Source organism: Scyliorhinus canicula, chromosome 8 (assembly GCF_902713615.1).
Source record: "Scyliorhinus canicula chromosome 8, sScyCan1.1, whole genome shotgun sequence".
Lineage (NCBI taxonomy): Eukaryota > Metazoa > Chordata > Chondrichthyes > Carcharhiniformes > Scyliorhinidae > Scyliorhinus > Scyliorhinus canicula.
In genome coordinates this window covers 54,963,101-54,990,910 of record NC_052153.1, presented here as the reverse complement: position 1 = coordinate 54,990,910, position 27,810 = coordinate 54,963,101, and the positions used below count along the sequence as shown (strand labels likewise).

Here is a 27,810-nt window from a genome sequence, read left to right as displayed (position 1 = left end):
TCACTTCCACATACACTTCCACTTTTCTATGATTGCCCCTGTAATGGAATTTCCTTGGGCATTTGGGGGGCTTTGGAGAACAGATTCATCCTCTGCTCCAGTGTGTTTTGAACATTGTATCCTTCAGTTTTTCTTTACCTTTGCTGAATTTTATTAATTGGGTGCTCTGGTTTCCTCCCGCTGTCCAAAGATGTGTACGTTAATTGGATTGGCCATGCAAAATGCCCGTTCGTGTCCAGGGATGTGCAGGTTAGGTGGCGGGGATAGGACGGGGGAGTGGGACCCTCTTTTGTTGGATCGTTTGGACTCGATGGACTGAATGGCCTCCTACTTCACTATAGGGATTCTATGAAATATGTTGTGGGCCCTGTTGCCTCGGGAGTTGTCTGCCACCTCAAATTTATCAACCATACAGATGAAGTGACTGGAAAGTAGGAGGGATAAAGCAAGTGACTGTGGATTTGTCTGAATGTTGAGAAATGCAAGACCTGCTTCAGATGGAGGGAGTTGAAATCATGCAATGTGATGTTGCACTTTGATATTTGAGAAGGATCAAAAAATGTTCTGCCTTCTGTTCTGTAAAACTTAGCCGACGTATGATGCCTTCATTCTCATTAAGGGAGTTGTACAAGCTTAGTGCACTGCCAGTAGAGTTGCATTAACTGCAAATGGCCAGATCTAAAGCCAGAAAGTATTAAAGGATCTAAAGAAGTATGTTGCACGTGATCTTTGCACTGTTTCTGAATATGAGGTTGGATATTGATATCTTGCTGATGGACAAATTTCAGTAACGTTTCTTTGACAAACCGTGCAACTCCAGGCCTCACAACCCTTGTCTATTATAATAGTCACTTGCCAAATTGGCATGGTGCCTGGATAAAAGTCAGTGGGTGAAATATTTTATCTGTTCAGCAACTGTACATTTCCATTAAATGAATTCAGGAACATTGTGTTCTTTTGTTGACCAAAGTATTAACCCACATATTATAATGAATTGTGAATCAATGCTGTGAAGTGAAGATTGTGCGCATAGAGCAAAGTAATCAAACAGAAAGACAATATTTTGTGGATGCTGGAAGTCTCAAATAGAAAACGTGCTGTAAATATTCAGAAGGACTGCTAGCAACTGTCCTAAAGACAAGTCCTATTCGACTCAACATCCAACTCTGCAGCTCTCTCCAAAGTAACCAAACACCTTTTCGGGGGGGGTAACGAAGAGTATTTAATTTTCCTTCCTCATGCCCTGCACCCCCCCCCCCCCCCCCCAAAACTCCCTCCTGCTCAAAACATTGGATGGGAGGGAGGTGGCTAACCCTACCTTATCCCATTCCTCCTTTCCACAGGAGGCTGGGCGGGGTTGATGATTGGAGGACCGGATAAATAATTAATTATCTGAAAACCTGGGCACAGCCCATTGTGAATGTGCCTGCTTCTTTAAGGCAAATTAGAGGCATCAGAGTAACTCTATGTGGAGACCATGGCCTGTAATTTTTAAATGAGGCTTCATTTCCTCAGATACTGATGGTCATTTGAATTTAATACTGGGAAAATGGATTCCCAGATCTCAGAGAATGCAGTAGCTGAAGGAAGGCAGGAGTAACAGGACCCAGCAGGTAAGTGCATTTTGAAGAGCACGGCTTGTGGGCCATAAGGAGTGCTAACCTGAACGGAAAGTCAATGTTTACTTTTCAGTGCAGCGAATGAAGGTAGTGTTGAAATGAATAAGCCGTATCCCACAAATTGACATTCTCGTGTATGCTGCGAAAATAAACAAGCTACACATGTGAAAAGGAAAAGGAAGAACTAGGCTACTTGGAGAGCAACAGAGTACAAATATAATTGCATCTGCCAAGTGCTAACAATTTTTGAAATTTTGTTTTAAAAGAAAAACACAGGAGTGTAACTTTTATTTTGAGAAAATATGATCTAGTACTGTTAACTTCTTGAAACTTGCACAGAACGTTTTTACCAAGTGTAAATTTGCACACGTGAGAAGGCTACAATCTAGTGCGGTTTGATTTTTTTGAAAACTGAATATTTATGCAAATCCATGAATTACTTCACACTGAATGCTTTTTGTATTCAGAATTTTGTTCCTTTTTTGATGCAACCATGATGCAACTATGATGCATTGAAGTGGGGCAGGTTTAAGATATCAATTCTATTAGTGCATATTTTTCCAGTTGTCCAAAATGGGTGCACCAAACAAGTGCCTTTTTGGGTGTTGCATTGTTCCCTGGATTTGTGAAGCTTGCCTACTATTTCACACGTTGTCCCCACCCACACCACTTAGTCCGTAATCGCCACCTCTCAGTTTTCTTGTAAGCTGCAGGACTTCATAGCAACCTGGAAGGCATCATGCAGACTGCTCCCTAGTTGTCATCTTTAAGAAGCTGTAAAAAATAATTCAAAGGTAGCACCTTCGAATGAACAGCCTGTACACAAACAAAAATATTTACCAGGGACATTGCCCTTTTCATCAGGTGAATGTCTGCTTTTAGCTGAGTCACTGGGGAGCCAGAATTATTTCTTAAATGGGGAAAAAAAATAAAATCGACTACTTTCTACACATTTCTGACACCAAAGCCTTTCTTTTTTCTGCCTATGGTTGGAAATGTGGCACGGGTACCTAAAAAGGGAAAAGAAAAAGAAAATATGAGGAGATATAAAGAAATAAAATTTCTCCAACTTTCTTGATGTCACTAAACAAATATTTTCTAGGTCGCATTTATGCCAAATGAATAAACTTTTATGATTCATTGCTTAATCATTAATCTTAATATTTGGTAAATCAATATAGCAATATGTTACAACATCTGCTAAAATGATTTTGAATGCAGATCCAGATGTTCAGCTTCTGAAAGCCGGGAAGAAGAGTGGTGGATGGTGTGAACGTGTTAAATTGGTCTTGAGGTTGAACAACTGGTAATATCATGCCATAGTTAAGTTGTGCACGAGTGATGTGTGATTCCGTGCCATGGGAAAAGACTTCAAAATTATTATTTCCCTTGACGACATTTGTTCCTTCAGACCACATTGACAGATGGTCTAAAAATTCAGCCTGTTCATGGAATAACATTAACTTCAAAAGTTATCTACAAATAAGAACCAAGGAGGCGATTCTCCGAGCCCCGTGCCGGGCCGGAGAGTCACCGCAACTGCGCACCGACGCTGGCGCCATTTGCGCCGGCGCGTTTGACACGCCGCGGGCCGCTGGAATCGGCAGGGCTGCCGATTCTCTGGCCGGGCGGCCGCACGGATACGACAGAGTCCCGCCGGCGCCATTCACCCCTGGTTGCTGCAGGCGGGAACTCTGCGCGAAAGGTCGGGGACGGCCTGTGAGGTGGGGAATGGGGAAAAGCGATCCTTCACCGATTGGGGGGGGGCCTCCGATGGGGTCTGTCCCGCAAACGGGGCCCACCGTTCGGCGGGGTGGCCTCTTCTCCTCCCCCTCCCCCCCCCCCCAAAACCAGGCCTATTTTCTTGCGCGACCGGCCCCTGAACACCGACGCCATGTTGAGTTGGGGCCAGCGCGCAGGAGAAGTCCCCCGCGCATGCGGAGGTTGGCGCAATGCCCACTTGGCGCCGGGAAGGGAAGCTGGAGCGACGTGAACTGCTCCAGCGCTGTGCAGGCCCCCTGTTTCGCGCCGTCATGAAACGTGACAGCGCGAACACCTGCGCTCCATTTTGGAGTATCAGATTTGGGGCACCAAGTTTCAAATGTGATGTAGGATTTTTCAACAGCACAACTTTTGTCTTTCTATCTTTAACTAACTTTTTTCCAATTTCTTCTACCTCTGCCCTCCATCTGCTACTCTTACCTTTATCTTCTACATTCATTGCCTATGACCTGAGAGATGGGTGGCCAGTTACCATTGTCAATGTGAAATTTAACTGGTCACCCGTTCTATCTTTTGGTGACTCGTGTAAGTGGTTCTGCTGTTCATGGATCATAAATATCAGTTCCAGCTGAACTTGCTTCTGTTTTCACTCTGCGTTTACAGAATGTAACAAGAATTTATGATTGCGTCTGCAGAGCGGTGCTGAGGTTTCTGCATAGTTATTAGGAAAAGTAAAACTGAGGTTGATTTTTGGGACGCTCTTTCCGTTTGTTTACCCCTCTAACAGTGACCACAGCTTCTGGATTTAGCACATGAGCAGAATAACACAGATTTGATATTGCTGCCTATATTTGCTTTGTTTGGCCCTTGTTCTGCACTGTAGCCAATCACTCTCTGTCAATGTACTTTTGTCTACTGTGTACGTTCCCTTGGCAGCAGAAACATATTTTTCATTGTACTTTGGTACATGTGGCAATAAAATCAATCGATCGATTTGGAGAGGCAATTTGATTTTGGTGCTTTCATTTCCTTGTTGACTGTTGGTGATTCTTTAATGTTATTTACTGCTTGGCAGTTCTATGCAGGGAATCCTCATTAATGAATGCTGCATTCTACTGCACCTCAAGAGGGAATTAAGTTCTCGCCTCAACGATGTTTTCCTTAAACTCTAGCAAAACTTTTCCTTAAACTTTGCTGCTGGCTGCAATCTTTGGGCTAATATTTTTAACATTTGGGTTATACGATAGTTTGCATTGGTCGTTAAAGCTTTGTAACATCTTACCAGGGCACAGTTAGCTGACGTTCTTTGCAATTAGAATGGAAATTTCTGTAACAGGCCAGACCAAGTATTCAAGCCAGGTTTAGGAGAGTCCTGGAATTACTGTATACTTCCTGTAACTGGCATTGTAAATTTCAAAAGCACTGTGCATTTGTTGAAGTACTGTGTGTCCTCTTAATAGGACTTTGCAGCAAGAACAAAATGCCATGAGTACATTTTGTTTCTGTGCAACAGTTACTACTCTACTTGGCTTGGACTAACTTGCACTAGCCTGGGTTAGAGTAGTTTGAATTGTTTTTAGTAACTAGCCAGTTTATTTGTTTGTGGCAAGGCTTTTGTAAAGTTACATCAATTGTCCCATTTAAAAATTGAATTTTGTGCTTAATTTGGTTAAGCTCACTGACAGGGTTCCCCACTCCCCCTGCACGCGGATGATTTCTTGGCAGTGCAGCCAGCGAGCAGCACAAATTGCCATTGACTTCGGCGAAACCAGAAGATCCCAGCAGCAGCCAATGGCGAGCTACCTCCGCTGCCAGAGAAGAGGGGAGGGTGCTGGAAAAACCTAACCACTGTATAATTTAATTAACTTGTTTCCAACATCAATTTTTTGAAGAACATTTTGTTTTGTGTAGTGCTTTTCTGCATCATCTAACTCTGTCCATCATATTCATATTGTGTTATATTCTAATGCAAATTCTAATATCTAATTTTTTATGCTTTCCTACCCCCCTCAACCCTTTAATTTTTCATGGCTGATTTGTTATAACCAGTTTATGGCTGACTTGTTATTACTGTAGTTTGTAGTTTATTTCAGATGTGTGCACGCGCACACTTGTGAATTTCTTTAAGGGGGTTTATTAAGAGAATGGCGCAGGTTTTCGCTGCATATGATCATGAATGATATTCATGTAATACTAGTTTCTCTTCTCTGGTGTCACAATTTAGCAATTCTACACACTGTCTAAGATGAATGTTATAACCAGCATGGACTACAAAGGTGGGGTTTCTGCATACAGTAGGCAATTGTACATGATGTTCAAAGACTAAATATGTCTGCGTTTTCTCAAATGTTTTGAATTCTAGTTGATCCTTGCATGGTTGGCAGGAAGACCTTGAACTGCAATTTCTAAGCTAAATTACTATGAATTGTTCTTAAAATTTAAAAAAAAAAAAATCTTTTTATCCATAAATAACTAACTTGATGGTGAATCGCAATTTCCCTGAATGCCTGAATAGGATAATGCTGAAGCTTGTTTTCTTTGCATTTCTCTTCCATCGCCCAGTCAAGTTCCACCTCCGAATGGAGAAATAAAAAATAAAAAAATTCCAGATGTTGACTGTCCTCGTATTAAACATTATGTTCTTTTCAAATGATTGTGATACAGAGATCTAACCATATATGACATTTGGACCTCTGTAAGCAGTGGTGTATTCACTTTTGTGTTGGCACCAAATTTGATTGATTTTCATCCCTATTCAAAACAGGACTATTAAGCATGTGGTCTGAAGCACAGGTCCTATGGACAGTCGGTATGTGGCAAATTAATTTGTCACCTCCGTAATCACATGGTTAAAAAACCTCTGAATCATTCCTTTTGATAGGGATTGTGCATTTTTGATGCATTGAACTGGGAATTATTTTCACATCTGTTTGCTTTAATGAGAATTAATTTTTGTCACAGCTGCAAGTTGGATTCTAACCACACTTTTGTGACTTATTTTCAGAACATGGAATTTTGTTTTTAACATTTTATTTGTAAAACCCTAATCCGGCGCTCAGCTAAATATGCTTGTACACCAGGTTTGTACAGAATGCAGATATTATATGAAACCTAAAATGGAAGCCTTGCCATAATTTTCCCCAGCAAGTAACTTGTTACGAAAATAATGTTTTCTTTAATTAAGAAGCCAAGGTGAGGAACCAAGTCTCTTAATGCAGGATATGGTCATGGTTGAAAAGACATAAAAGATCAAAGAAATTGAAGGACATTGTGATTTAATTGGCATGTTTGAGTTATGAATACATGAAGATTACAGAAGGAAGGAAAGGGATGAAGGAGGTCCTGAGAGAATAAATTGGAGAAACAAACTGCAATCACTCATTCTCTCAATGTATTGATTAAATGGAAAGGAGTTTAAAATGGCAATAATGAAAAGTTTCATGAGCGCTGTACATAGCAAGGACAAAACCATTGCAATGGAGAGTTTGAGATTAAAAGTGAAGTGACTATTTTCCTATATTTCTGCAAATGTGTGAGAGGTGTTGAAGAAACTTCCCTGTATTTGAGATGATCAAGGCTTCAGTGGTTGTTCAGAGTGGGTCAGTGCTGTTTTTGCTTTTAAAGTCGACAGATAGTTAACACTAATTATTTGTTATATGCTTGTTGATTTTAATTCTGTAAAATGCCTTGCTGCTGGGAATCTGGCCAATCAGAAGCGGCCAATAATAATGATCTGGCATGCCTCATGAATTAGTCATTTCAACTCAGCAAGCAATAGCTAAAGACATTTATCCAGCTTTGGAGAGTGAAAAACTAGGAAATTCACCACAACAGTTAGTTTATACAATGTAATACATACGGCCATTTTTGCATTTAGAAAATCTCGTTCAGAGGCATTCAAACCAAATCATTTGTTGAGTTTTGAAATCTGAAATCAAGACACACCCACAAATTTGTTTAATTCTGCATTTCAAAACCTGCATGTTTAAAAATTCCTTTTTGTAAAGGGAATAGTCTACATACAAACTTATCTTTCAATTTCCCAGGAGGTGGAAGGAAATAGATGACTAAGTAGTGTACTGATCCTTTGTTTAAAAAGCCTGTGAGTACATCGCTGTTAAGTGCCAGTGAGATCAGCACAATTAGCTTGTCTTAGAAGCTCTGATGGTCATTCCTTTTGGGGGAGTTGGGGGTACTTTGTGGCGCCTGTTGCTCCTAGATAATCCTCGCCCACCACTTCTAGCAGCCAATTAATGTAACATTTGCAGCCGAATCCATGATAAACTAGTGTTGTGTAAAAACGTTTAGCAGTTCTATCGTTTCTTTAGCTTCAACTTGGCAAGTGAACTCATTCTTTCCTCATCACTTTCCCTCCAGAAAGACAGTTGCCTCTTGCACGTGCGGTACTTTATTTTGTCAGAAGCTTCACTGCTTTCTTTTTGGAGAGAGAATTTGGAAAATATAAAATGGGATATAAAGTAAGAAAAAGAACTGGTGGCTTCATCTAACCTCCCAGTATTCTACTAGCTTTATTGCCCTGCTGTAATGTGGTAGCTGTTAACAGCAAGCAGAATCCGCTCTGCCCCCCCACCCCCAACCACCCCCTAGAGCTTTTGGAAGGAAAACATCCTTTTTACAGCAGGACTGACTATTGCCCATGTTTCTTGCAATAAAGTTAGCTTGAAAGACAAGAGTAGTAGTAGTCTGCTCCTGGTCCTTCAATCATTTTTGCATACGAAAGTTTTGAACCATTGAGCAACATAGCATAGAGGTGAAAACTTGGTTCTTAAAGTAATTCCGATCATTTGAATTAAGAGGAATAAACTACAATGTCACATCTTTACAACACCGACTACATTGAAACAACAATTTTAGTGCTGTTAAGTCTGCAGGATATTTAATTTACAGCAGCTGCTCAGGCAGGAATGCAGCAGTTTAAGGCTGTGGTTGGGCTTCCAACATTGTGAATGCCTGAAACACTTCTGATTCTTTAACTCTTTAACTAATGTTCTGTAGCCAGTTGATGAATAAATTGAGATTTTCTAACATTTGTTCTGAAGAAAATAGGTGTTCTAGCTTTGCAGAAGACAGTTGCTGATTGACTTCACCGATTTACCCCCAGTACTATGTTTGCTATTGCCAAGAGCTTATATTTTCTAAATTACTCGTGTACGGGTGACACTTATGATGTTTATGAAAGAAAACTTACACAAGTAAGTGTTCTTTCTATTCGATCTCAATTTTATAGCTTAAGTTCTTTTTGAGATTAAAAACTCCTAAAGTAAGCGTTTCTTTTTTGGGTCCTTTCTGATAGTTGTGCACCAGAGAAAATTAAGCGAGTCTTCTGCCAGCATTCAAAATTTTCAAATGACTATCTTGTACTTCAAGTTGCCAATCTCATAAAGTTGGAAATGTTGAAGTTGCAATTGAATTGTGTTCAACTACTTTCTAACTTTAAATGGAGACGTATATTTCAATGCTGTTAACATCTCACAAGTGAGCAGTAATCTATTTTATCCTTTAAATCTATTGACACTTGTATGTTCTGGGAGAATCAATTGACAAACAATTTTGAATGGCTCGCATACAACAATGCTCTCATGTAAATGGATGCATTTTAAAAGCAATGTTCTATGTAAATTGATGTACTTTCTGATAATATTTGATTGAATAGGAACAAAAATATATTGAACAGTAGGAAGTTGTTTTTCTTTGGTAGGAATGAAGTCAACTTGCTACAGGACGTAACGTCATTTCAGCAGCAAGAAACCTTGGTAGAGGTTTTATAGAGATGTTTAAAATCGTGAAGGATTTACATAAAAGTAAATTGAGCAACCTGCATCCAGTGGTTGAAGGTGTTGGTTACTAGAGTACACTGATTTAAGGTGGTTGGCAAAGGTGGCAGGTGATGTGAGGAAAACAGTTTTTATGCAACAGGTGGTTAGGATTTGGAATGCTCTGCCTGGTAGGGTGGTTGATACAGATCCAACGGGGTGTTGGATAAATGGTTGAAGGGAGAAAATATGCAAGGATATGGGGAAAGAGCAGGAGAGTGAGACTAACTGGATTGCTCTTCAAAAGAGCTGGGATGGACTTGATGGGTAGAACTACCTCCTGTGTTTGATTCTCTGATCCGGTTGGCACGAGGAGAAGACTGCACAGACCAATCTTAACATTTGCTTTATTTCTAAAACATCTGCAATATTTTCCAGTTGTGCATTGTAGAACTCAGATTGTGACATAGTGCCTATAAATCTAGGTTGTGGAAATAACTAAATTTTCAGTTTGAGATACTTGTGACAATAAGCGATTTGCATTTCATTTCACGTCAAAAACCCATGATTTAATTTAATTTAATGATTTAATGAAGGAACTGCGCTCTGAAAGCTCGTGTTTGAATCAAACCTGTTGGACTTTAACCTGGTGTTGTAAGACTTCTTACTGTGCTCACCCCAGTCCAACGCCGGCATCGCCACATCTTGATTTAATTTGTACACCATTTATATTCCTTACTTTGGATTTATTGGACATGCACTTCAGCATGTACATTGACATCAGAACACCATTCTGAATGGTATTGCAAAGTATTATTAAATTTCCCTTTTTGCAAGCTTACTTTCCTCAGTCCTATTTCACTAGTTGAGAAAATTATTACGTAGGAGAAATTATAAGTGTTTGATCAGAATTAAAATCTTCTGATTCAATTAAATTGGGAAGTAATTTGGATGCAAGCTCATGTTGAATTCTAAATATCAATTTAACAGATTAAATAGAACCATTTAATATGCTCTAATTTCAATTTCTATGTTTTGACTTCTTGAGTGCTTTATTTCCACCCAAGCACCATAATCTTATCGGAGTAAAGTGAAAGAAATTGACATTGCAAATCTTTGTATGTTTTCTTCATTTTAATGTTTTAGTGCAACAGTTCCTTAATTGCCATGAAAGCTGTATAACTATCAACTCAAAATTGTTGCCAGTTTGCGAACAGATCATAGGACTCGAGCTGCATACTTAATGAAGCTTTGTGCATCCTAAAACAAAAGTCCTGAGCAGGACATTGGTTGTGAACTATATACCATTGTGTAAGGATTTGTGTCACTGAACCACTTTTACTTCATTTTTGGCTTTTCTAAGGAAATAGTAACAATTAAGAAATGTTCTTCGTAAAATTCTTGTGCTGACACTGCCAATGGTCTTTAATATCTGTGCTCTTTTTGTCGAGCATTTTTAACCAAACATGATTCATGTTGATTACTTGTTTATAGTTGAATTAATTCCACCATTCCTACTTCTGGCTTTAAATCTTCACGGAAAGAAAGTTAATTGACCTACATAGCTACTTTCAATCTGAGTTAGCTGCCAAGCTATCACATCTGGTTCTTTGCTGATATTAAATACGCAAATTGATATTTGGATGCTGCTGAGCCAGTCACATACACACGTTGACAATTGTGTTGCATGACGAGAGTGATGCAGGGTTGGCAACTTGGCTGGGCTCGGCATATCCCAAAAGATATATCATTCTCATGTATCCTTTACTCTGCCTTTCAAAACCAAATTAGTTGGCTGTGTTTTGTTTGACAAATTCCCCTTGCATTCAACTTGTGGTATGGAATGGGCCCAATACCTTTTTGTAATGGATGCACATGTGAAGAATGGCACCCCAAGATGAATTGGAAGTGCTCAAATCAGTGCTGGTTTGAGTTGTGATATGTTTAGTTGAAAAACAAATTTGTAAAATGTATTGATTTGACAACCATATTGCTGCTTACACGTTCTTTTAAGAAAAGTAACTTTTTTTGTAATGATGAATGAAGCTTGTATTTTTACTGACTTCAAACAGTGTCCTGCAGGTGCAAACTTTTATGATCCCAGTTAACGATTAATGTGCCTTTTGTCGGCAGGAAACTCACACGGCCACCAAAGAGTGCCATGTTTATTGTGCCCTTTTGTTTTCCTTTTGTTTGTTTCAGGAAATTGATAATTGCAGGGTTCTGATTATTTCCTGTTTATGTTCCTGTTGACATGAGCAATCTATGTACCAAGGTGGGGGTGGTAATACTGAAAACCTACTTGGCCTAAAATGTCTGCTCCAAGGTTACAGTCAAATTCTATTAACTCTTAACTGTGAGTGAAGCCTGACTAGATTAAAGAATGATTTTAATTACAAAATCTGGATTTCCTAACACATGCACACGCGTTATAAAGTTCAGCAAGAAAAACCTTCACACAGGACGGTGACAGTTTTATTAGTAGATGTTGCTGCAGATTTATAGCTTTATGGTGCAAGTAGAATAATAGTGCAGTCTGTGTGAAAACCAAAGTCTCCGCTTTTTCTTCCTTTCTTTTCTCCACTCCCTCCCTGAACAACCCAGCCCCTCAGGTTGCAGAGACCGACTTTGTTTTTTGATTACTTTATTGTGCCCATGTTTTTAAAAGTATAAATTATCTTATTCATATAATGCTTCCTGCTGTCTAACATTTTTAATGTTGCATTACAAAATTGAGCAGAAAATATTTTCAGTGGGTGAGCAATTTCTAATGATCTATGTGCTGAGAAAGTTCAATCCTTAAGCTTGATACAACTGGGGAAAATAAAACTTATTGTAGTGACAGTTTCGCATTTTGGTTCCACAGTCGTGTGATCTGTTCATTGAAATACATTTTAAATGTCAACACTTCCTTTTTTTTCTAATTCAAGTAGGTGAACTCTATTGGTTGTAACAGATTAAATACAAGTACGATTTCTGCCCAATTTGTCTTGGAACGGAACAGATAAAATTGCACATGGCATACGGTGTTCAGGTTCTCGGTGTATGTTGCCAACTTTCCCTTCAAGATGGGGGAGAATTATCGCTGCACAACTGTTGTATACCTAATAACTTGATTTGGTGAAGCTTTAACTAGAAGGGCTCTGATTAGGATCCCCACCGCTTTTCTCCTCCATGTGGCTGGGGAGGTTCAAACCCTCGTATGAAAATGAATGTGTACTATCTGTAATAAGTTGCATGATTCAGCAACTTTAATTCAAAGGTTAATGTTTCTATGTAGGAAATGTACATTCAATTTAGAATCTTAATTTTTGTGCGTTACACTCGTTTGAGTAGATTTGTGAGGGTGGTCATTGTTTTTGCTTAATTTACTGAGCTGGTGGGTAGCTTTGGAATTCTTGGGATCAATGTTGATGGTCAATATGGAATCAAACGGTTAAACTTTCAACTTTGGTTGAAAGGTGGATAAGAGTGTGTCAAAGTCAATGGAAGGGAAAATAGGATAGGGTATGAGTTGAAAACCGTTACAGTCTGTTTCACATTCCCGCTGACATTGTAATTTCTGCCCATAGGAGTAACTGCATAGAGTTGACTATTGTCTGCCACTGTTCGCTCTTGACTAGAATGATCCAATCAGGTCATTTTTCCCACCCTTTCCCAGCGCTATTCTGTATTTTATTCGAATACATGTTTAATTATTGTCTGCCACTGTTCGCTCTTGACTAGAACGATCCAGTCAGATAATTTTTCGCACCCTTTCCCAACACTATTGTACATGTTTAATCCCTTCGTCTTTGCTTCAGTAGCTCAATATTTTAAAGCAATTCATGATCTAATAACTCTGAAAAATAACTTTCTAATTTTCCTCATTCATTCGATTATTTAATCGTGAACATTTGCCGCCTTGTTTCTTCAACTGGCAAAAATGAATATTGAACGGTGCTTACAACATTTAAATCTTTGCTGTTCCCATGGAAAATCATTATTCTCTGGGTCTTTGGAGCAACCTATCGTCCTGATATTGTTCTTGTGATTCTCAGTTGTATTCTTTTCCATGACTCCTAACATCCTTCTTATAAGGGTCATCTAGCATTAAATGCAATATTTGATCTCTGACTAGAAAATTACTCGTTTTAAAATTGTAATTTCTATTTCATTGTTTTTAGATTCACTGGCCCGTTCATGGAAAATCCTAATTACCTTTTCAATTGCCGTTTCTACCTCTACTGTCACTAAATATGACAATTGAGAATCAAAGAACAAAGAAAAGTACAGCACAGGAACAGGCCCTTTGGCCCTCCAAACCGCTGCCGACCATGCTGCCCGTCTAAACTAAAATCTTCTACACTTCCGGGGTCCGTATCCCTCTATTCCCATCCTATTCATGTATTTGTCAAGATGCCCCTTAAACGTCACTATCATCTCTGCTTCCACCACCTCCTCTGGCAGCGAGTTCCAGGCATCCACTGCCCTCTGTGCAAAGAGACTTGCCTCGTACCTCGCCTCTAAATCTTGCCCCTTGCACCTTAAACCTATGTCCCCTAGTAATTGACCCCTCTGCCCTGGGACAAAGCCTCTGACTATCTATTCTGTCTATGCCCTCATAATTTTGTAGACTTCTACCAGGTTGCCTCTCCACCTCCTTCGTTCCAGCGAGAACGAATTGGGTTTATTCAACCTGTCCTCATAGCTATTGCCCTCCATAGCAGGCAACATCCTGGTAAATCTCTTCTGCACCCTCTCTAAAGCCTCCACATTCTTCTGGTAGTGTGGTGACCAGAATTGAACACTATATTCCCAAGTGTTGCCTAACTAAGGTTCGATACAGCTGCAACATGACTTGCCAACTTTTATACTCAGTGCCCTGGCCAATGAAGGCAAGCATGTCATATGCCTTCTTGACTACCTTCTCCACCTGTGTTGCCCCTTTCAGTGACCTGTGGACCTGCACACCTGCACACCTAGATCACTCTTGACTATCAATACTCTTGAGGGTTCTACCATTCACTGTATTTTCCGTACCTGTATTAGACCTTCCTAAATGCATTACCTCACATTGGTCCGGATTAAGATCCATCTGCCATCTCTCCGCCCAAGTCTCCAAATGATCTAAATCCTGCTGTATCCTCTGACAGTCCTCATCACTGTCTGCAGTTCCACCAACCTTTGTGTCGTCCGCAAACTTACTAATCAAACCAGTTACATTTTCCTCCAAATCAGGGCCAAATAGCTGGCTTTGAAAGCAGACCGTGGCAGGCCAGCAGCACGGGTTCAATTCCCGTTCCAGCCTACCGACCAGGCACTGGAATGTGGTGACTAAGGGGCTTTTCACAGTAACTTCATTTGAAGCCTACTTGTGACAATAAGCGATTTTCATTTTTTCATTATATTTACTACGAACAGCAAAGGTCCTTGCACTGATCCCTTTGAAACACCACTGGTCACAGCCCTCCAATCCTAGAGTTTTCTGGTCTTTCTCCCCCATTTTTTTTGTTGCACAGCTTTTACTGCCCTAACTCTCTCTGAATAGTTCTTGATAGTATTGTATTTAATAGCCTTTCATTATGGCTTCATTGTCTTATATGGTTCTCAGAATTGATTCCTTTTTGCAAAGCAGTCATTTATTTGAGCACTATGGTCACATGTTGAGGGACAACATGTTGGCCAGGACACCAGTGGTCAGGACCATCAGAACTCCATGCTCCTTTTTTTTGTTTGTACCATTGGAAACCTTGTCCCACTTCTCCTCCTGTCTCCCAAAAGGTGTGCTGCAAAGCTAATCACTGGGCTTTCTTGCATGGTTTAACATCCTTTTCACTTCTTCAACCCCTTCAAATCTAATCTGTGAAGCGGCAGAGTTTTAGATTATTGTACTCGAACGATATTGGTAATCAGTAATTTATATTTTCAGTGTAAAATTGCTGGACAGATCTTTTTTCTGTCAGAAAAACATTATTGGAATCTTATTAAGTAATTTCCTTTCAGAACCTGAGATTCCCTTCAACAGTGTTGTTTTTCTTGGTACCTGTTTCCAAGGATAAAACTTAGTAATGTTACTTGCCCCGACTTTTTAACTGTTTTGTTTTGGGCAACAAGACATAGGACCATTGGAAAATAAACTCCGTGACCTACATCCATAGCTAGTTCCCCTTGGTCCTTTTCTTTCCGGTGCATTTCAAGAGATAAGTTTAAAAAGCAGTGTTTCAAACTCAAAATTAGCAAAATGCTAGGTTTGTTTCAGTTTGTGCAACAACAAAAAAAATCCAGTGTTTATATAATCTCCCCCAGAAACATTACATGCACGCCTTTTTGTTCTGTTGGCAACACTTGTGCACTTACGTTGACGTTGATCTGAGGACTATATTGGATATTGTCAAATAATCTGCTCAGTCATGTTGAGACGCCTATATTGGGAAATATGTATTTTAAAGTATCGAAGTTCCTTTTACATTTTCCTTACTGATATTTTTGATTTTTAAAAAATGTTATCTTGTAACGAAGCTTACAAGCATGATTCAGGAGCTACATTGTGGATAAAGCTGTTTTTCATATTTAAACTAAATAAAATTAAATCTTGGATGATTAAACTTTTTAACACTAAAGATTATCTGTGTACGACTTAAAGGTGTTTAAAAATAGCCTTGAGATATGAAAGATTTGGACATTGTGAACATGTACAGGCAGTTTGGCTCATAAGCCCGTTCTGGAATACTCATCATTCATGAGATGGGTCTCCGGGTTCTCTTGGAAGTAAAGTTCTACGTAAACAACTTCTAGTGGTTTGGATTATTATTGAGCAGAGCTAAAGTATTCATTTATCTTCATGTTTCCTCTCTTCTATTCTGCCCTGCCAATAATGGACATATCTTCCTGTTGTTTTCCACTCTCTTCCCCAACCCCACCAGTAAACAGCAGCATAGGAAATAATTATGTTCCTATTGTTTCCTGTTCCTGGCCATATATTTCACCATTTTATTTCCCCTGAAGGGAGCTATTGATTTGAGCTGAGCAGCCTTCATTGGTGTCTGTTCCATATTATTTGTTACTTTATGATGAGGGAAATTGATTATTTCTATCCACATCTCTCGAGGTTTGTTAATTGTGACTTTGTATCCTGTAAGATGCAGAGATGTAAGAAAGCTATTTGACCAGAGCAGTTAAGACAGAATTACTGGCCAGAATTGTCACTGTTCTGATGGTTGCATTTTAACATGAAGCCCAAAGTCCCAGTATCATCGTTGTTCTTCACATAGCAAGATTGCTATATAAGTATCTTGGAGTTTTTGAATAGTCATGTTAATTTAGATGTATTGCTGGAAAATGTCTAGTTTTGATAAACTGGGATCTACTTAATTATGTTAGGGTGTATTAATATTACTATCAGTACAATTGAAACAGTGCCCATTGTTGCAATGCTTTCGCGGGTTTTAAAATGAAAAAAAAATGTAAAAGCAAGACCAAACTCTCTTTAAATGTTTTTTAAAAGAAATGAGATCCAAGAAGAGAGTGTACGTGTTGGGTTCTGCTTTTATGAGTTTCTTAGTGGTGGCTGGCTAGCCAGAGCATGTGTTCAAGACTGTGATTTATTGAAGATGCTTGACCATGTGTTTACTGTCAGCTAGACACCCAGACAGACAAACAGCCTGTAAATTGCATTAAAAAGACATCAAAGTACATCCCATTCTCCCAGAAGTCCATAGACTTAACAATGGTTTACCACCCTAGTTGGTTTTTTTAGGCTTCAGTAAGTATCCTCATCCTTTCACAATGGTCAGATGCTTGTAATGGTCTAGCTTTAGCACTATTGTGCTTTGTGGTAGCTTTTGATCATCCCAAGGGCACAATCCACCCTTGATGTCAAAAGCTGTATAGTTATAAAATGAAGGATCTTTCAACTGGTTTAGTGAGAACACATCAGCATTTACAGGTGTGGCATAAGTTATCTCCTTCCCTTCCCCCCCCCCCCCCCCCTTCCACCTCTTCTCCTCTACCACCCCACACTCATTCCCCTTCCCGATTGCTCAAATGTTTTTCAAAAGGTAAACTAAGTTTGTAAACTGCTCATCACAACCAAATGAATATAATTCCACTAGTTGGTGCTAAAGAAAAACTGGAAAAATAATAAATGGAGGAACTTGTATGTTAATATTTTAAACATTTTCATATAGTTGGCTAGATTTTCTTGTGTGTACATTATGAAGCATGACGTTACATAAAATATTTCTGGAATTGCTTCCTTAATATTTTTGGAATTGTGGCAACCGTGCAGCAGTAATATGCTGTGATCCCTACTCATAAAAGACTTTGTAAAGTGGATATGATGATGAAGATGAAGCCATGGTTTCCTTTGAATCAGCAGGAGAGCAATAGGAAAAAGAATGCCTTGGAAAACTATAAATCTTCCAGTGGGCCTGTTCATAAATGAGTACATCTCACTGCAAGTCTCATTAGTTTGTCTGGGACCAGAAAATCAGTAAAACAGGAAGAAGACACCGTTTCCGCTGTCAAGGGTCTATCTTAACGTTTATTTATTTTTGGGGGAGGGAAATGAGCCCTTCTTTGTTGCAGGATGCCTTCACGCTAATTCTGGTCACGCTAATTCTGGTCCATGAACCATCCACTCGGTGATTAGTGACCACAGGGTAAGTGGTCAAATGCCCCAACTGAATGATGCCATAAATACCATAGTCTTTGGGATAACAGATTGTAAAAGTGTCAAGAAACACATTTAGTGCTGAAGATTGCCTCTGCTTTCTAGAGGTGTCAAAGCCAGTAGAATAGTCCTCTTTTTTTTAAATATCTAGAACTAACAAGACAGCTTTGTACTCCTGAACAGAATGCCTTCTGAACTCCTAGCAGGCAAAATTTCACTGTTATGCACCTTTTATCATTTTTGGTGTATGTTTGGCACAGAGTTGCATTCATTGATACTTTTTTAAAAAATCTCTCCATTGGGAATATGACCTGTCCTTAATGATAATTGATATAGGTGATTTAATTTCATTGAGCGGGAAATAAGAAACATTTGAGATCTGATCTATCCATCTCGGTTTTTCATTCTCATTTTATTTAAGTAAATTGGCCAAAATGACTCCATCTTGGTAACTTAAACCATGATTTGCTAACTGCCACCAAAATAGTTGCTTGCTTATTTATCATTCTCTCTCCTTTAGGCATACCTTACTGGATCTAAATTGGTTATTTATACATAAAATTGACTTAATACCACTTCTCCCAATTTATAACCATTACTACCAAATAAGTGCATTTTTGAGAGTAACAGATGTTTTCTAGCTATTCAAAGTGGGTTTGACAAAAGACGGGCACTGACGATTTGGATTTTTGCAAGCAAGTGACATGAGTGATAGTTACTGGATGACTTTAGGATGAAGTACATTTTTAATTGACTACCTTAACTTGATGCCTTGACTTTATTCCACTTTTCCAATACTAACTTTTAATGAATTTATGTAACTCACTATATATCCAGTAACATCTATAATACTATATAATGAACCGTTTTCAATTTCCAAGCACTGCATTTTGTTACAGTAAAAGTTATAATTTCATTTAATGGAAATCCAAAAGAGCAGTTATTCCATGAGGCTCACATCACTTTGCAGAATTAGAGAGTCTTTGTATCCAAAGGTTTAGATTGTTATTGCTGTTCATTGTCTGAGTCCCAAATTGGATTATTGTTTTGTAATCATTGTGTTTTCTAAATCCAACACATCATACTTTTTGTTACTAGTATATTTGAAGTTGCCTAGGATGAATCCTTTAATTATCAGCTTATCATTCCCAGTAAAGCAACCCCAACATCACTTGAGGATTAAGAGACACAGACTTGTGTGCCTTTTTTATAGGTAGTCCCTTAGGATCGAGAATGACCTGCTTCCACTCTGATTCAGTGGGTTCTGGTATGGCTGAGAAGTCCAATGCATGACTCTGGAACAAATGGTGGAGAGATTTGGGGAGGGATGAAAGAATTAAATAATCACAGATATCCTCCGAAGCATGAGAGACTAGATGAGAGTGATCGGGAGGGATTTGGAAACAAAGTTGGGGGTGGGGTGGGGGGGGGGGTTGCTACACCCTCCCAGTTGTGTGTTTCTCGGCAAGGGTAAGTCGCCTGTCGTTGGCCAGCGGCAGGGTCTTCTGATTACTGGGATTTCCCATTAAATACATTCCCTGCCACTGGAATACTGGTAGTGGGGGTTTGTCATGGTGGGACTACCAGCTGGATCTCTTTCCTTCTCTCTCTCTCTCTCTCTCTCTCTCTCTCTCTCTCTCTCTCTTCTCCTTTCCCCCCCCCCCCCCCCCCCACCCACAAAAACAAAATGTTTGACTAGGAGCCAGTGATGGTTAGTGAGCATGGCTGATTATTGAATGGTATTTAGTGTGAGTCAGGGTACTTAGTGTGAGTATTGGGGTATTTAGTGTGAGTACACTTTCCAGCTCTTGGTCTGTAGCCCTGTAAGTAACAGCACCTCAAGCATAAATCTAGCATTCTAGATTAATAATGGGATTTCGTGATCAATAAGAGGATATGGGGAGAAGGCAGGAGAATGAGGAACATATCCGGCATGATCGAATGGCCTAATTCTGCTCCTATATCCTATGATCTTGGCCAAGTGTGTGTTGGAAGAGTCCAGTCTTTACATAACAAAGGAGTGGATGAGTGTTTCATCAAGTGAGCAGAAGCGGGGCATAAAGGGGTGATGTTGCAAAGATGGGAATGGGCTGACTTAGTGCAGGTTTGTGGTTGAGTGTTCATCTCATGGTCAAATATGACACCGTTTGGTTCAACCTCAAACGTTTGTCAGGGCCAGTAATGCAATCGGTGATGAATGTGTGGAGTTTGTGGTGAGGACCACAGGCAATGGCTTCAGTCTTCAATTACATTTCTGCTCATCCAGTTACTGAATGTCAAATGAGCAGTCTGACAAATTAGAGACAGCAATGGTAAGTTAGAGCTAGGTGTCATCAGCATAGATGTAAAAACCGAAGTACTTTTCAGCATTTCGGGAGCACAATATGTAAGTGAAAAATAAGAGGTGTCCAAGAATAGATCCTTGGATGCCAGACATAACTGCAGGACTAGGAAGGGAAGGCATTGCCAGTTCTGTGGCTACGATAGATACATAAGAATGGGACTAATCGAGTTGCAGCCTCACCCAGCTGGATATTAGTTGAGGGCGATGGTGTGATAAACTGTGTCAAAGGCTGCAGACCGGTCCAGAAGACCAGGTACAGAAAGTCTATCTTTGTGATAGTCACACAGGATGTCATATGTAACCTTGGATAAGAGCCATTTCCAAACTGTCATGGTGGAAACCTGCAATTTCCCTTTCTGACCTCTATGCCAGCTGATTATTAGAAATGGTACCTTCCAACCAGGCATTTCTCTCTTTTCAACGTGATCGTCATCATCTTTTAAACTGCACATCTACTTTCCTGCCCTTGCACACCTCCTCCACCATTTCCAACTTTCCTTTCCTCTCAAGTCTTTAAGTGTGTTGTCACCTCCCACATCCATGCCCATTATTCTCTCTAATTTCTATTTGAATTTCTTGACTCCACTCCTCTCACTGACCAGAATGCTCCTGACCAAAGTCATATAGACATTTTTGACTATAGCTGTGATGTCCTGCAACCTTAAATATAGAGCAGAAAATCATCCTCTTCAGTTTGGTTTAGATTATTGTGGATGCTGCTGTGTGTTTCTGTTTTTGTAATCCAATAATAGCTTTTCTTTCTTCCCTCGCCATTAGCTCAAGTTTTGAAGTATCTCCCTGTAGTCTCCTTGTCTTAATGGGCGTGTTGTCCCTTGACAACATCCTGTAAAGACATGGGGGCAACTTCTATGTGTATGCTAAAGGCACCCAGGTTTGCCTATCTGGCACCTTTCTTCACTGCCTCTATATTATAAAACTACCTGTCCAATTTCAGATGTTAAACATTAGGAACATCAGATATTTTGTTCTTTGCCTCGGTCACAAACTTTTCATCATTGCCATCCTCCTCCCTGAACACTCTATCAAGCTGTTTCAAATTCTTTAAGGGTGAAATTCTGTCAAGCACCCATCGGTGGCTTTGATATCGGGCATGGAGAGGCCCAGAAATTGGTTCTGCACCAGCATGAATTCACAGTGGGATTTTCTGCTGGTACTTGTCATGACAGGTCATAAAATCCATTGGAGGACCACATGAGACTAATTTACATCTTATTAATGGGATGGTTGAAAGGCACCAATACCCCCCCTCCCCCCCCCCCCCCTCCCCCCCCCCCCCCCCCCCCCCACACACACACACACACACACACACACACCCCATGCCAGATTCTCCCATGATGCTAGCAGAAAATATATCACAGGAAGAATGTGGCATGCAGATGTCTGGACTCATCTGAATAATACCTGTGGCTGTTCCCAGAGCTTGGGATGGAGGCTACCCGCAAAACTGGACCCTGGGACACCACAGCAATTAGTCGGGGCAGCACCTGCAAATGGACAGTCCAGATTTGTTGTCCTGGAGAGGGTACAGTCTGAATGTTCCTGGAGAACCATCTTCTTTCTCAGGAGGTCCATTTTTTTTCAGCAATGGATCAGTGATGTTGGTGCCATTTCAAAATGGCTCCTGGATAGGATGGCAGCCATCAGGTCTGTCCTACCATGGAATTCTGTTCAAAGCATCCAGATGCATAATTAACGAGATCGCGCCAGAGGATTTGCCGTGTTTTCCTGCAGGCCTCCACAGTGGAGAAAGGCTCCAAATTCCTGCTCCCCACCACAGGACTTGGTTCCAAAATTGGGCGAGTTTCGTCCTAAAGTTTTGACTTAATCGGATGCAGACTGTGGACTTCCACTGTTAACGTTGGCAGCCTCTGCCCCTACCTCAGCCATCTCTGCTGAATCCCTGATCAATGCATTTGTCCACCTCCAGACTCAATTGTTCTTAAAGACACTAAAGATGCAAGCTGTTGAGAGAAATCATAGGTACAGAAAGAAGTTGAGTGACAAACTATAGAAACAATAAAGTTAGAGAGACAAAAAGAGAAACTGTTTGACCAATAGAGGAAAAAAATATCAGAACATTAAGGATGCAGTGATTTAGAGACGAACAAGTCTAGATGTGCGGTAAGGAGACCCCTGGAGAAAGCAGAGCAAAGGGACTTTTGGAAAAAATATGGAGATGTACACGATGGTAATGGCAAAGTGAGGCTAGAAGGACAATTTACACATTAACATGAACCAAAAGGTGGGCACATTGACTTGCATGTATAGATCAAGGAGATTCCTGAAGAAAAACACATTTCTTGGAGGAGGCAAGCAGAAGAGGCAAGAGTGCTCTCAACATTGCAATTAAGGCACAAATGTCAAAGTGAACAGCGCATTAATTGAGATCAATGCCAGGGTCGGCAAGGTAGCACAGTGATTAGTACTGTTGCTTCACAGCACCAGGGACCCACGTTCGGGACTCGGCTTGGGTCACTGTGTGGAGTTTGCATGTTCCCCCAGGTCTGCGTGGGTTTCCTCTGGGTGCTCCGGTTTCCTCCCACAAGACCAGAAAGATATGCTTGTTAGGTGAATTGGACATTCTGAATTCTCCCTCCGTGTACCTGAACAAGTGCCGGAGTGTGGCGACTAGGGGATTTTCACAGGAACTTCATTGCAGTGTTAATGTAAGCCTACTTGTGACAAAAAAGATTATTATTAAGAAAGATTTTGCATTCCATCTTGATCCTCTTGAATTCTCAAAAACTGGATGCGTTTTACTGAGAGTTTTCTCGCATTAGGCATTTCGGCTGCTCTGCCTACTCCGATAATGTGCGGACCAAGTAAAAAGGATTTGGGAGTTTCCACGGTGTCAGTGGTAGACGACAAGTATGTTTTCTTGTGCCATATTCACCTTTTGCTATGGCCAGTTGAAACTACGTAAAAGGTTCTTGGAGTCTAATTTTAAAGGAAAAATCTCATCTCTGTGGTTAAGTAGCCAGTTATGGGTCATATACTCTTCTCCTCTCCCAAAGCCAACATATTTCCAAAAATTAACTTCTTTGCTCTGACCGTTATTTTGAAAGTGACAAATTACTTGGAATTATGTGCAATTTGAAAAGTTACTATTATTTGCATGGTTCCTGTATTTAGTGCTTTTGCTGCTTATGAGCAGTGAAAATGTTTGTCTTGACATGTTTTGCCTTCCTTCTGTCTGTTTTCCCTACCCCCCAAACTCCTTTGCCCAGCCATCTTTATTACCCTAGCAGACTTGGCTGATTTGTTCCTGGCTGGGGTTGGGGGGGGGGGGGGGGGGGGGGGGGTGGATTGTGGGGGTGAAGCAATTACAGGTTGTAAATCACTTTCCTCATTAGGATGGTACAATTGCTTGATTTATGAGCAGAAGCAACTGTTAAGCTCATCAAAGATGTCTGCACGCAAGTGGTTTTGGATCATGGCTTTGGTTTCAATGCCATAAACTCACATTTTTAACGTGACTCAGTTATCCATGCAGAGTAATTTTCTACCTCATGGAACAGAGCTTGTCTCATCGTCCAGTTTACATAGTGGTATTTCCAATACTGACCTAGGTAACAGAGGGAGAACTGCTGGGAATGACCTGATACTGTGTTCAAAAACAAAATGTCTGTGGGTAAAAATTGACTTGTACAGCAACCAGGGTCAGGAAGCTGCTTTCAGTGAAGGTCAGGGAAACACTCGTTGTCCGAGGATCTGATGCACTAAGTTGGAGAATTCTTGTATTTCTTTTTCAGAAGGCTTTTTTCCCTCCCCAAGATCTCTATGTATTTAATTTGTTTTCTGTTACATTGTTATTATAACAATTATTTCTAAATGGGTTACTTTTAAAGGCTTGTACAAAGATCCTCCTGTACGAATGGCAATTAAGTTCATTTATCAAGAATGAATTGCATGCAGTATTCGGTTATTGATTTTAATCGATACTTACAATTGGCAAAAGAGCAATGTAGAACCATATTGAGTGACCAAAGTTGTTTAAGAGCTATAATCTTATTTTTGGGATTCTGGCAACAATTGTTAACTGCTGGAGTAAAGACTTCACAAAAACTAAATGAGAAAAGCAATAAATTATAAACGTCTGAAATACAAAATGAGACGAGACAAGTGTAGGAAGTACATGAAAAATGAAGAGACTGGTTAATAATTGGGGTAGACAGCTGACTAAGAATTCAACCTGGAATATAATCCATGACAAAATTGCTCTTGCCTATTCCTAGGTACAAAACTATTCATATCCATTGTCATAATTTGTTCCATCTAAACTCTATGCCTATTATCTCTCAGCTCCGGAACTTGCTGTTTTGCTGCTTCATGTTTTAAATTGAGAAGAGAGAAATCTGAACAGATTTAGCTTAGTTTTGCAAATGTTTTAACATACGGAACCTGAAAAATAATGTTCATGCTGGTATTTCCAGCAGACAAATCTGCTTTTAGGATAGCTTTAATTGGTAGCTATTTTGACTGAATGTTTAGGTAGCTACTGCAACAACATTAACTCTGCCTTGTTTTTATGTTGTTAAAGTCTCAACAGCCAAGTCCTGCTGGTTCCAGTTCCAGTTCAAATTCCAGTTCAAGTTTTACTCCATCTCAGAACAACAGACAAGGTAAAGATTTAAATAGTCGATGTGTACATCATCTATGCCTCCTGATGTCACTTGTGTTAACTCAAGGGCAAAAGATTCACTTTCTCGCAGTTTTCCCCTCCGTCCTCAAGTCCTCTAATGCAGTCAGTTCAGTTGACACCAGGGCTTCAATGTATTATTAGAATTGAACACTGTACTCAGTATGGTGTGGGTATAGTACTTATCAATTTCATCTGTCATTCTTCTGTCACTTCCATATTTTTGTTTCCCGCATTTTATATTTTTCCTGATACGATTGTCAAAGAGACACCTCTGGAGCAAGTCGAGGCATGGCCTGAATATTAATTTGTCTTTTTAGCACTGAGGATGTCCAGAAAAAGTGGTTAATTGTGTAACTTCCAGGATCCTTTTTTCAAGAATACCAGAGTTTAAAAGTGCCCAAAGCACCTCTTTCGCTCCTTACTCTTTTTCCTGAGCACTGTATTGCTCTGTTATATACGTTGCCATTCTCCAGGATCAGCCATATGTCCGTATTATCACAGCAGTCTCTATTTTGGGCATCTTTCTTCTACTGCTTCTATACCTTTCGTGTTCTTGGTATGTCCCACAGTGTTTGTCACTTTTTTTTTGGATTTGTCTCTTTTAGTCCACTCATTTCTCGTCTTGTGTACCTCTTCAATATATGTACCTGCCAGTTGGATGTCTTCCACTTTTTGATCTGGGTCTAATTTCCCACCTCATTTCCCCTTTTGCCAACCCCCAGCTTATTGCATTTAAATCATTCTCAACTGTAGTATTCCTCACAAATTAATGCTTAGAACAAGAACAAAGAAAATTACAGCACAGGAACAGGCCCTTCGGCCCTCCCAGCCTGCGCCAATTTGCTTAGATGCAGCCAGTAAATCACATACTAGTTTTTTTTCTGTCCAGGAATTAAGGTTTTTTGCTTCTCTGTTGAATTTTACATCCGCATTACCTGAAGTGCTTTGCAAATAATTGAGACAAATTTGTGCTAAACCTACACAAATCACTGAAAAGGCCTCAGCTGGAATATTGTGTTTCTGGACATTACACATCAGGAGAATAACCAGGCCTTGGAGAGGGTACAGAGGAGTCTGCCAGAATTACACCAGAGTTGTGGAGAGATTTGAGAAAATGAAATAGTTCCCTTTTAAATGAGAGATTGTGAGTGCAGCACAGTGGGTTAGCCCTGCAGCCTCACGGCGCTGAGGTCCCAGGTTCGATCCCGGCTCTGGGTCACTGTCTGTATAGAGTTTGCACATTCTCCCCGTGTTGGCGTGGGTTTCGCCCCCACAACCCAAAGATGTGAAGGCTAGGTGGATTGGTCATGCTAAATTGCCCCTTAATTGGGGATAAACAAAATGAATTGGGTACATAAATTTATTTTTTAAAATATGAGAGCATGTGAAAGAGACCTAATAGAGATATTCAATATTGGGAGGTTTTGTAAGAACAAGTAGGGAGAAACTGTTCTCTGCCAAGTGGGTAGGTGGACATCACATACAAATTAATTAGAAAAAGTATGAGGGGGAAATGGGAGAGAATTAGGCAGCACGGTAGCACAAGTGGCTAGCACTGTGGCTTCACAGCGCCAGGGTCCTAGGTTCGATTCCCTGCTGGGTTCACTGTCTGTGCGGAGTCTGCACATTCTCCCCATGTCTGTGTGGGTTTCCTCCGGGTGCTCCCGATTCCTCCCACAGTCCAAAGACGTGCAGATTAGGTGGACTGGCCATGATAAATTGCCTTTAGTGACCAAAAAGGTTAGGAGGGGTTACGGGGATAGGGTGGAAGGTGAGGGCTTAAGTGGGTCAGTGCAGACTTGATGGGCCGAATGGCCTCCTTCTGCCCTGTATGCTCTACGTTCTACTTTTTTTTCAGATGTTTGGCATAATACTGAACAATTTTTAAAAGGATAGTGGAATCAAATTCCTTCAGAAATTTACAGGGCAATTAGATGTGTCCTAGAGAATTTGCAGTTATGGAGAAAAAGGATAGCACTTGGGACTAAATTGGGCAGTTCTTTAGCTGTTTTTCAAAACTTCACTAATCCTCGTCAAATGTGAGAACCAATTTGCGGACATCAGTTCAGCAAAAAGCAAATGACAAAAATGGGCAATTGTTCTGATTTTCTTTGCTGGTTATTGGTTGAGATGAATACTGGCCAGCTTATCAGAAGGACTTCTCACTCTTCAGTGTTTTTTAAAATTCAGCACATCTCATCAGAAAGCTGGTGGCAGTCATCGTGCGCTCCTGTGATACTAACTGAATGTCCCTATTTACATGCGCGAAAAATCATGGAGTGGATCTTAAATCTCTCAATGAAAGCAAGTGTCCTGCTGCTGAGCTGATTCCCCGCTCCTTAAGGAGGCACCATTTTCACATTAGTTTGGCTCCACTTGACAGTTTCAATTTTTTAATGAACTCTTCAACGATTGCAAAGAATGTTTAAATTTTAATAAGTATCTGATTATGGGAGGCAGCCGCGCGTTGGAGGGCTCCCGCTCGGGAACGGCATTGTCGGGGGGTAACGCCCGGTCCTAAGGACAGCGTAGGCAGCAAAAGTCGGGAGACAGCACAGGGGGAGGAAATGTCGAAGACCAGCAAAAAAAACGGCCGTGAAAAAAGGGTCTGAAAGTCCGTCGGGGAGTGGAAAGGTCACCACCGGGTCAGTAAAGAAAATGGAGGTTGGAACACCAGGGGAGGCCACATTTCTTACGGCTGAAGAAATAACTATGATGCTGGCCATGGATCGAAAGGCAGTTTACAAAACACATGGAGGCAATGAGGAAGGAGATGGGGGCGGTTTTAAAAGCGCTGGTGGAGGAGGCGACTACCCCGGTGAGGACGGCAGTGGCGAGCGAAGTGGTGGATGTGCAGGAGCAAGGCGAGGCACTGAAGGAAGTGGAAGAGACATTACTGCAGCACAGTGATCAACTTACCTCGATGGGGAAGGAGATGCGGAAGGTGATAGAGATCAACAAGGATCTGCAAGGCAAAATGGAAGACCTGGAAAACCAATCCAGGCGACAGAATTTGAGGAATGTGGGGCTGCCTG

At 40.5% G+C, this 27,810-nt stretch overlaps 1 protein-coding gene across 7 annotated transcripts in view; it reads left to right on the top strand.

The window, feature by feature from the left end:
* The window catches only part of mllt3 (MLLT3 super elongation complex subunit), a 164,820-nt gene that overhangs the window by 95,803 nt on the left and 41,207 nt on the right, over positions 1 to 27,810 (top strand). For all 7 annotated transcript variants that reach the window (XR_005461575.1, XM_038804625.1, XM_038804623.1 and 4 more), the window contains exon 6: positions 24,674 to 24,755. Coding sequence is in view for 6 of the 7 variants with exons in the window: in XM_038804625.1 (XP_038660553.1) it covers positions 24,674 to 24,755 (82 nt within the window). In the remaining variant the exon portion in view is untranslated. The remainder of the gene's footprint in view (positions 1 to 24,673; positions 24,756 to 27,810) is intronic.